A 9157-nucleotide genomic window follows, 5' to 3' on the forward strand; every position below is an offset into this window, starting at 1 on the left:
GTCGAATGCGGGCCCCCCTAATCCACGAATCAAGCAGTCCAGATGGACTTCGTCGAATTGGGGACCTTTGCATCCTCGCGAGGCGAGGAATCCCAGTAGTTCTGTGAACCACTGCCAGAACGATTCCATGTCAGGGAATGCCGGCCCATTCTTTAGGGCTTCAGGCTTCACTCCTTCTGGGTAGGGAGTGAGTATTCTCACTTCGGCCATTCTTATGGCCTTTTCGTACCATTTCTCCAGGTACTCTTCTTGCTCCCCTGCCTTCGCGGGGTCGCTATCCAATGGAGATCTCTCCTTTGGGGGGGTTTTTGCTGGGGGAAATCTTCCTCGCAGCATTTCTTTGGTTTCAGGCGAATTCGCCTGAAGTTGTATTTGTATTCTCTCATTGTTTTGAGAGGGTGTGATTGAGTTACCTCTCTGTTCAAGAGGTCCATCATAAGTGGACGTTTGGCCGAACCTTTGGTACGTGCCAATTCTCCTCCTAATCTCTGAACGATGCCTTCTTTCGGCATCGTCTTCTCCTATCCTTGGGAGAAGGATCTCCTTAGCGTCTCTGTCGAGTCGCTGATGATATTCCAGTGTGCTTTCACTGGTGGTGGTTTTCGTGAATTTTTCACGAGTTCTATTTATGTCCTGGACCATGGTCCAGGGGTGTTTATTTGTTTCCTCACTCTTCTGTGAGAAATTTATTTCCTTCAGCAAGTTTGTTTGTTCGCTGATTTTTTCAGTCAGCACATCAATTGCGTTGGCCATTCTTTCTAGAGTTATCTCTAGACGAGCCGTACTATTATGGTTCGTTTCCTCGATCTTTTTTTGGATCGAGTTTATCGCGTTTATTATGCGCGATTCCTGGTTTTCCAGGAGGAAGTTTGGTTGGGCGAGCAGAGACTCTCCCCAGTTGACATTTCCGCTTCTGGGGGTTCCAGAAGGGGTTCTTGGAGTGAACACTCCACGCTCACTTTGTTTAGGTGAGGCCGTTGCGGAGGGTGCTTCCCTTTCATAGAGGGGTCTGTTTGCTGGTTTTTCCTTACTTTTGCATAAGGCTTCCTCAGTGAACTCCCTCATTTCAGTTTGCCTCCTCTTCATTATCTCGGAGACCTCCTCCAAGGTTGGTGACCTTGCCTTGTCTGGCATGGTGTGAGGTAGTGTAAACAGTGGAAGTTCTTTTGGAGCTTCCGTGCTCTGGGAGATCCTGCTCTCAGGGCGTTTTTTCGTGCCTTCTCAGGCTTCCAGCCTGAGGAGAAGTTGGTCTTTGCTTTCTGTCCTCCATTCGGATGGAACTTGGAACAAGTCCAGTAGTTTTTCGGATAGCTGATGCGGAGGCTCTTCCCTTTGTTTCCCTTTGTCTGCCTTTGGGGCTTGCCTTGGGGGCATGGGGGAGGACTCCAGGGGATAGTGGGGCCCTGGAGTTTCCTGCAACTCTATCCGATCAGCTTTTTGGGCTGATTGTTCGGCGCTTACGCATTTATTGTGCAAGCTGATCACCTCCTGAGGAGGTGAGGGATCTTCCCCAGCTTGGGTTAGATCGGTATGTCATGGAGTTCTAGGGGTATTGGGCCCCACACTTACTCCACATAAGTTTCTAAAACCTTCAGGGGCCAGTCCTGAGGTGGTTGCTTTTACCGGATCATGTTGATCCTCGTTGTCATCTGATGACTGCTGTTGATTTGAATCTCCCATGATGGGATATTGCAGTTTCTTAATGAACTGCTCATTTCTTTTTAATGTCACTGCAGATGCGACCTTGCCCTTGTGGGCGTGTTTGGGCACCATTGGCACTATCGAGTCAAATTGTTAAGATGTTGAGTTTTTGTGGGTTGTGTTGTAAAACACACCTCATACACTTAAAAAAGTGTGAGGTCTCAGGGTAGCTCAGCACACAGAGCCGTAAGTGATACAAGAGTGTGTATTTTACGGTAGTGTGTAAGCAGTTACCTGCTTACCCATGTGACTATATGTATCTTAATTACATGTGGCTCAGGGTTCGGGGCTATTGCCCTGACAGATGTCCTGTAGGACACGGGTTCCAGTGAATGACACACAAGTTGTGAGGCTTCGACTCATGACTTCGAGTCCTTGCGGTGAGAACCGCCAGATGACTCAACATAACCAGGCATATAGGACATGTTGAAGGTTGTACACACACACACACATGTGTTCAGCTGAGTCACAGAAGGGGTTGTTACAAGAGACAATACACAAGGTAGTTTGCGGGAACCACCTCCAGTGGTTTCCATACATGACGCATGACTATCTACAAATGGAATGGTCGCAGGAAATCCCGTGAAATGCAAACAACCTTGGCCAGCACCAAAACCCTGATGGGGAAAGCTTTGCATGAGGGGGGGGATGGAATAGAATGGGAGAGGATAGTAGGGTATTGGGAAAGAGAGTGAGAGAGAGTGTCATAAAAAAGGGAGGTGTCAAGGCACACACCCTGACTAGCCCGGACCCGGACCCACATGCGTGCTCCGCCCCGCATGCTCCATGCACTGCATGCTCCGGGCCCAGTTCCCACTTCTCATGTGACTTCCGGGTATCCCTGGAAGTTTTTGTCATATTGGGCCACTGTGGCAAAGTGAGAAGTTGTCACAACCATGCATCCCAGCCCATTAGCCGCCCATCCCGATGCTGCCCAAGCCTATTCCCGCTGTGCGAGCACGAGCGCGAGCCCTGACCTCAGCCCTATCCTCCCTGAGGGCTCCCTGCTCACTCCCCCACTTACCCCTAGGCTCCCCTACACTTGGCTGACTCACACCGACCTCCCTGCCCCAAGTCCGCCTCTGGCACCGACCTAGCGTGACTCCACGACATCGCCTACTCCACTACGATACCATCACCGCTATCACGGCCCTACACCCCTTCGTTTATTTATCTGTTATTGTTTGTTTTGACCCTCGGTCATTGCTGGCCGCTGTGCGGCCAACCCCGCTCTTTGTTCCTATTTGCTTCCGGACCCTTCGGCCTTCGGCCCGGGTCCGCTTCTATTCATTCTATCTTCATATATATATCCTGTATACTACATTATAGTACCTTAGCTCTAATATCGATGTGACCACGACCCCAAGTCCTGACCCCAACAAGGCAACCCCAGTAAGTCTGAAATGAGGGCCAAGAGACAGCTAGGGGGCACAGCACTCCCTTTAGAGTTGCTGAGGCCAAATGCCCTACCCTCGGGCCTTGTCTGAGGCATTGCGGCCCATCGTGGTGTAACAGGTCTATCACCACTAGACTCGAGACAGAAGAGAGGGGGAGGGTTGGAGTGGTCGCATGCACAGGTTTGTTGGGTGTGGATTCCACTACTCCTCACTGTCTAGCTAACTATACAGCTGGTCACGGTATCATGGAAGAGTCCGATAATGACAAATAAGGAAAGAACAATAAGAAGGGGAAACATCAGTGACTGGAAATGGAATCAGAAAAATCAGGAAAAATAAGAAATGTGTAGGAGGGAACATTGGCTAAGGGTGGTAGAATCGCGGGATTTGGCTTGTTTATGGTACACCAGAAAATCCCCGTTACAGCGGCCAATAGTGGCCCACATCGGCGACCTTCAGTGCCGACTCCAGATCAGTGTCTAACAGAAGTTAACCTTCCTGTCACTTTCTTACCCACAGTAGGGTCATTGCCCTGGACAGGGCTGTTCATAGGTTAGGCTGTGGGCCATAGAGAGGGGTCATGGGGACCTGGGGTCTGTCCCCTGACAGGAGGTCATTGACAATGCGATGGATATGGTCATTGGAGACTCTGTATCTGTAACAGAAACAACTAAAACCTGTAAATATGTGGGATTCCACTTGCAGAAAGTACCCAAAGGGCAACTTGAGGAAATTTGTATCCGGTGCAACTACTGGACTTATCTGGAGCTCCAAATTCTTATGACATAAACCAGCATGACTGGACAAATGACATAAAATGAACAAGCCTGGTATCAAACCCAGGACTTCTAGCATGCATCCATACACTACTTGCCCGTTATGCCAGGGGGGGTACCCCTTCCCTGATGGTTTGGGAGATCACTTGATCCCTTCCTCCAACACAACTCACCTTCAAGACCATACTCATGGAGGAGACGTTCAGATGAATCATAAAATGAAGAAAAAACTGAAAGAAAACTGAAAGAAAATAATCAAGATTGAAATAAAGTATACAAAACATAACAATTAGAGAGACAGACGAGCCAATGTTTTTTTATGTCAGACACAACCAATCTGTAAATCTCCAACAGCTTTGAGAGAACACACTGACAAAGCTGTGAAGACAGCATGTGGTGTGGCCAACAGTGGATATGGCACAATCGATCGAGGCATTCAGCACAGCAATCAATAAAGTAAGAGCATGCAGCATGGCTGACAGCTGATATGGCACAATGGATAGTGGTTACAGCACAGCGATCACAAGAAAAAGGCATGGGGATAACAGAGGATACAGTCCAGCCACCTACTCTCAAGCGATGGACAACGGATCAACAGTATCCACGTGGGGAGGAGTGGTGGTGTAGTGGTAACACCCGCCAATCTACTCTCTCGCTGGCATTTGCCAATTGAGAGGACGTTGGTTCGACTCACCTGTTGGGAGGTCGCGGTTCTCCAAAGTCTCAAGAGGCACGTGTTTATGTGTCGGGCCAACAAGCCGAGGAGCCGGTCTCATGATCACTTGATCACCAACTTCTCCACTACCGATTGCATTGAGTATAGAAAAGGTTCATATCATATGACTAAGTCTTCTATTCACTACCCGAAAGGGGCCTCTCATGGGCACAACCGGCCAGGAGTTAGGAGTTCAATTGGCATGGACCCAGATGTTCTATAGGGGATCACTTGCAGCATAATAGGCTCATGTGATACGGTCTACCACTGTCACAATTCAGAAGAATTTGGATTGTTCAGTCGCGAATCCGGGCATTGGCAAACAATGTTGGTGTTATCTGGGAGCTTAGAATCATGTGGAACTTGAGTATGGAAAAATGTATATGCCTTGGGCCTCGCCCCTTCCCCTTGGCGCCCTAACGGGCAGCCTCTATGGGAAGTAAAATATCGAGAATTACACACACGGTATCCATGTGACCATCTAAAGTGGAGGGCCTCTTTTCAGAGTTCAAAACTGGAGTCAATGTGTATAATAATAGGGTGTTATCAATTGACAGATTCATTGAAACATATACTTTATCATATCAATATCATGGTCGGCCTTAATAAGCTCGCCATCAACTGCTCCTTTAGATCAACATTATTCACATTCATTGGATATCGCACTTCCTCAATTTTGCCTGCCCAGTCAAAGTCGACTAGTAGAATTCCAGGCTTACCATCTTTCCACACCATGACATTGGTGGTTCGAATATCACCATGCACAAATGCTTTTTGTTCACCTTCTCTTCGATTTCGGCTTTGAACAAGGCTTTCATCTCTGAATGCCGCAATTCATGATAATCATCCCCGATTAAAGCCATGACAACCATATACCATCCACCCGCAATGGGCTGATACCACTTCAAAGCAGGTGCACAACCAAGCGAGAAGCATGCAAGATGTGCATCCTCGGAGTATCGATGGGTGAATATTTTCTCATCACCAACAGTGCCGGAAAATAGGAGCCTCTTCTCGTCAAGCTGCGATGAGTATTCAAATGCGTACTTTGTGGTACCGCGCAGGGAATCGAAGTTGGTAGGATACGGAAACATAAGGATCGGGTCAGAGGTTATATGTGGAGGTTCGGATTCGTAGTGACTATTCAACACGAGAATCGCATTTTTTGTTGCCCCAAAAAAACGGGCAGCATATCGACGTTGGATGCATGATAGAAGAGCGGCAACTTGGGGGCTAGGACCTCCAGATGAGGGTGAATGGTCAAGACGGAGCCGGAAAAGCCAATGTGGGCACCTAGGGCATGAATTTAGGGTGTATCCAGGAGAAGAAACGTGGAAGCTCACCAGCAAGGTAGAGGATAAAGCAAGGGAGACGCGAACGGGTTTCGTCAAAGTGGTTCCTTATGAAGGCACTATAGTACCAGGCAGCCTCGAAAAAAGGCTCAGCACCGCCGGTGGAAAGCTCTGCCTTGGCCTCGATGAGTGCAAAGCAAAAGCCCTTGTAGCGAAGATCTCCATCAGTCCAATACTTGCCAATTCCAGTGGGCAACAAGTCGAGACCATAGCTTGCGAAATCTTTTCGAGCTTGGTCAGCCCTGTCCCCTTCGTTGGCGTAAATATTTGACATAGAATGGGAGAACTTTAAAGCGAAATCATGGTCTTCCTTGGTGGGTGTATAAGTTTTACAGTCATCTTGGAACTGGCTGGATATGGGATGATATAGTGAGATGGGTATCATCACGGCAGTGGTTGGGGGGCGATTAAACGCAAACGCAGGTTTGTCCTTTTTCTGGATGGCAACAAACTTTTTGGGTAGGCCTCCTGAGGAAGGGGCCTCTTGTGAAACGGATGAACCCCATGCCTTGCAGGCTTCGGCGACACGGTCGCCTTTATATAATAGGGGACATTGACTAGTGGATGATATGGACTTGCTGGGTGGAAACTTGATAATAATGTGTAGATGAAGTTGGGGCAGTGGATCAGGAAAAACGGAGGACCGTCAATGGACAGGTGATAGCATTTCCTCATCGTTAAGTTCAACCTTCTTCCTTGAGACTGTCATCGACCGGGATGGAAACCTTCCAGAGTGTGAGGGTCTTTGCATCCATGTGTTCGAGAGCGAACTTATTCTTCTCCCTAACAATCTCCTTGAGGGTGCCGACAGACTCTGTACTCGCAATTTTGGCCGGAAAGATATGGTTGGCACCATCGCCACGAATAAGACAGTACAGTTCGAGAACAGGAGGATCTAATTGTGGCACTTGAAGACGAGGCTTCGAACGTGTTGAATGCTCACCGTCGTCCTCTGTCTGTGGCTTTCAGCCTGTCACAAAGTCAGGTGTCTACTTATCGGGATGAGTGTTGACGCACCGGGAAACTTGACAAGCAGTACCTCTCCAGCTGAGATGTTCAAGCCTGCTATTACCTGCCTCGTAAAGAGTTTTTTGACCCCCATATTGGAAAATGCCTCGCTGACTAGCACCTCAAGCACTTCATGATCATTGTCGACGAAATTAGCTGGTGAGTTTGTAAACCTCCACATTTCGAGCTCGTATGCATCAATGTCGCCAAGGACACAAGGTAGGAGGCATGGGATTGGGATCAATAACGGACTTAACGGTGTCAATGTAGGCTGTCCAACAAAGCGGAATTTGAGCCTGAGCTGTGTGCATAGATCAGAATGAACTTACCACTTTGAGCAGTCGATTCACCCGTACTAGAAGCGCCTGGGTCCGCCGAGCTCCAGTACAGAGTCCTAGTATAGGGATGTGTCCAAAAGAACCGTTTATGCCGTTTCTTGCTGTGGCCTTTACCAACAACTTGCCAGGTGTACTTATCCAAGAACTCCCCCCGATCATGGTCTGCGTGATAGCATGAATAACTGTTGGATTGGTTGATGGTGCAGATTGGATCGGTGTCTCGGAACCGGGAGCTGCGTTAGTGATTGGCTTTTGGGGTCACGCCTGTTCTAGGTGTGATGAATGCTGATCCGGATTTGGTTGCTCCATTCGCTGCAGATCTAAAGCGGCCAGTCGAAGGTGGTTGACGTAGATCAGCTTGAAATAGAGGAATGCTACTGCCAGGACGATTTGGCGGAACCAGTAAAGATGACTCTCTTCCAAAGGTTGGCGCAGTTGCACGTTGAATGAGTTCTGGAGGAGGGGTGTGACGTGGAGGCATCGAAGACTTCTTTGTTGGAATTGTTGGGGGCGGCAGCATGCTCAGGAGAGGGGGGGGGACATGGTAGGGGCCGGGATCGGTCGATGGTGGGCGAACTAACCATGGTTGGGTTGGTGTCATATCCATTCCCGGCCATCGACTTCCGGTCCCTCCGATCCCTCTGTTCCAACTCCGCTCCTCCCTCACCAACCTTGGAGTCCCCGTATTCCGCAATCCTCTCGGTACCCCTCGATGGTCACCACCCCCTCATTTCAATTTATTACCTACGCCTCCCTAAGTACGGAGCCCCAAAGACTTCCGGACAGCTCCAACGTCCGCTAGCGCACCCCCGCCTCCGCTGAGCAATACACTCACCTGCCCTGCAGAGTCCACCTTCGGGCTTATCCCTCCTTTCCGTTTCTGGGTTATCGCCTGCCTTTCCGCTAACCCCGCTAACCGACTCGTCGGTAATATTCAGTCGGCTAATGGTTAAACCCCGTTAGCTCCGCTCCGTTTGGCTCCGCCAATTGCGGAACCGTCTCCGCTGTAACCATATATATATCCCACTTGTACATAGGTTACGCCCCAGTAGAAAAATCAACTAGAGTTACCCCCCTAGGTTCTAATTGCCAGTCAGTAAGTTAGGGCACGGACGTGTCACTAGGCACAGTGCTCTTGGCAGAAGTCGCTGAGGCCGAAGCCCTCCGTTACGGAGACATTCCTTCATCTTGAATCTGGTCTCTGACAGTTGGCGTCATCCTTGTAGCCTTTAAAAGAGAGTAGTGTGGCAGTTGGGCTACGTGTCAAATGATTCAGCATCAAGAAAAGACCATCAAAATGCTAATCCAATAGTAGTTGAATGGGAGATAGAAAACGTGGACACGACTGTCAATCCAACTTCCGGATATCAACAACGCGTTCCGTTGTCGAAGACCGCGATATATATGTACTTAGCATCGTCAGTAGGGCACTACTATTCCACCGCTGGGACAGCATACATCGGAACGACGTCCAGGGGTCAAAGTCTGCAGCGCTCAAGATGGGAGTGATTCTTGGCTGAGACTGAGGTGCTGGTGTGACCATCCAGTAGGTTGATGTGAAGCGAGTAACATGGAAGTGAAGAAGACCCGGGGGGTCTGCTACCTGGACTGGTAGTGGTTCCAAACGGTGGGAGCGAGGATAGAGGTGGAATCGGAGCGGCGTCCAACATGTGTCAGTTTGTCAGTACGACGTCAGGCGACCAAGGCCCACCCCAAAGCCAGCGCAGAGCGGCTCGATCATAATTCGCCCCAGCAAGTATATGTTTGAAAAAAGATGAGTCTGCTTGAGCTTACGCTGTAACAGGGATTTGCCGGTGTACCATAAACGAGCCAAATCCCGCGATTCCACCATGCTCAACAAACTCCCCAC

General features: G+C 49.3%; 1 protein-coding gene across 1 annotated transcript; it reads right to left on the minus strand.

The window, feature by feature from the left end:
- Nucleotides 1-5239: 5239 nt before the first annotated feature.
- EI90DRAFT_3019264 (uncharacterized protein) lies at nucleotides 5240-7446 on the minus strand (the record flags this gene model as incomplete). The annotated part of the gene is made up of 7 exons (XM_039057332.1): nucleotides 5240-5287; nucleotides 5309-5729; nucleotides 5816-5882; nucleotides 5933-6475; nucleotides 6630-6836; nucleotides 6959-7250; nucleotides 7279-7446. 7 exons carry the CDS (start codon nucleotides 7444-7446, stop codon nucleotides 5240-5242), a joined length of 1746 nt encoding a protein of 581 aa, XP_038912020.1.
- Between the last annotated feature and the right edge of the window lie 1711 nt (nucleotides 7447-9157).

Source organism: Cantharellus anzutake (assembly GCF_015039405.1).
Source record: "Cantharellus anzutake strain C23 chromosome Unknown EI90scaffold_55, whole genome shotgun sequence".
Lineage (NCBI taxonomy): Eukaryota > Fungi > Basidiomycota > Agaricomycetes > Cantharellales > Hydnaceae > Cantharellus > Cantharellus anzutake.